Source organism: Branchiostoma belcheri, unplaced genomic scaffold (genome assembly GCF_001625305.1).
Source record: "Branchiostoma belcheri isolate BF01 breed outbred unplaced genomic scaffold, Haploidv18h27 scaffold74, whole genome shotgun sequence".
Taxonomy (NCBI): domain Eukaryota; kingdom Metazoa; phylum Chordata; class Leptocardii; order Amphioxiformes; family Branchiostomatidae; genus Branchiostoma; species Branchiostoma belcheri.
Genome location: NW_017804398.1, coordinates 731,429 through 732,476, shown reverse-complemented (window position 1 = coordinate 732,476; position 1,048 = coordinate 731,429). Strand labels below are relative to the sequence as shown.

Genomic DNA, 1,048 nt, shown 5'->3' with positions numbered 1-1,048 from the left:
TTGTCCCAACGACATTTCCCTCATGCAAAACTGGGATGTTGGGAAACAAAATTTATAGCTAGCAAAAGCTCTGACCATATAATTGAATCATGTTAAAAATGTCCCTAGCAACAAGTGCTAAAAGCAAGTATTGCCTCATGGGCCATATGTACAAAGTTCCTAAAAAATGCCTGTCCTTGGCAACTGACTATTTTTAGAGCATCATGATACTAAAAAAAAACTTGCCAGATCTTCTGTGGTGCCCCAATGAATTATGACTAAGGGATAGATGAGATATATTTCAATGGACCTAAGAAACCAATTAATGTCTTCAATTAGCAGATTTTGACAGGACTGCTCATTGATCATGCATAATTGGGATGTAATGTTGACCTGGCCATCTTTCCATCAATGATGTTACATGATGTGAATATTGTTGTTGTTAAGCTGATAAATATCGTTTACCATTTGGATACTTAAGGTAGATTAAAGGTATGATCTGTTTTTTGGCTCTAATGCAGAAAACACACAACAGCACAATGTCCAAACTCAGAATTAAACAGCACACCCTAGGGGCCAAGTAGTGGCAGGAAACTTGCCATATTAACATTGTAACTAGTCTTAGGTTGCTTTTTCTTCAACTTGTCTATGAAGTAACATTATAACATCACAAAAGTCACCTGAGGCATGCTTGCATTTGGAGGAGGCTGGTCAGGGCCTGTCTGTGTTGTTGCTGTGGCACTGTCCTGACCAATCACATGACAGCCTGCCTGGACTGCCGGAGCCAGCCTGTACAGTGCGTTGGGCTGGCTGCTTGTAGAGCTCACTGGCTCCTGTTGTAGCCCAGGAGTCGTCCCAGGCGCTGCCGCGAGCAGGAAGCGCAGGTAGAATTCGTGACTTGCGTCTTCCACGTTTTCCTCAGAGAAGGGAGCCACTTTTACACTTCTGAAGGCTAGCTCTGTCTGTAAGACACAAAAACAATATGTATAATGCAACTAGACTTGCCAAAAAGGTGGCAAATGAGAATATTGACAATACAACCAATGAATTCAAAATAATGTCCAAGTCA

General features: G+C 41.7%; 1 protein-coding gene across 4 annotated transcripts in view; it reads right to left on the bottom strand.

Annotated features, from left to right (window-relative positions):
- The window catches only part of LOC109485248 (CREB3 regulatory factor-like), a 19,918-nt gene that overhangs the window by 11,326 nt on the left and 7,544 nt on the right, over positions 1–1,048 (bottom strand). For all 4 annotated transcript variants that reach the window (XM_019788708.1, XM_019788711.1, XM_019788710.1 and 1 more), the window contains exon 2: positions 660–941. In XM_019788708.1, coding sequence (XP_019644267.1) covers positions 660–668 — 9 coding nt within the window. In that variant the 5' untranslated portion in view covers positions 669–941. The remainder of the gene's footprint in view (positions 1–659; positions 942–1,048) is intronic.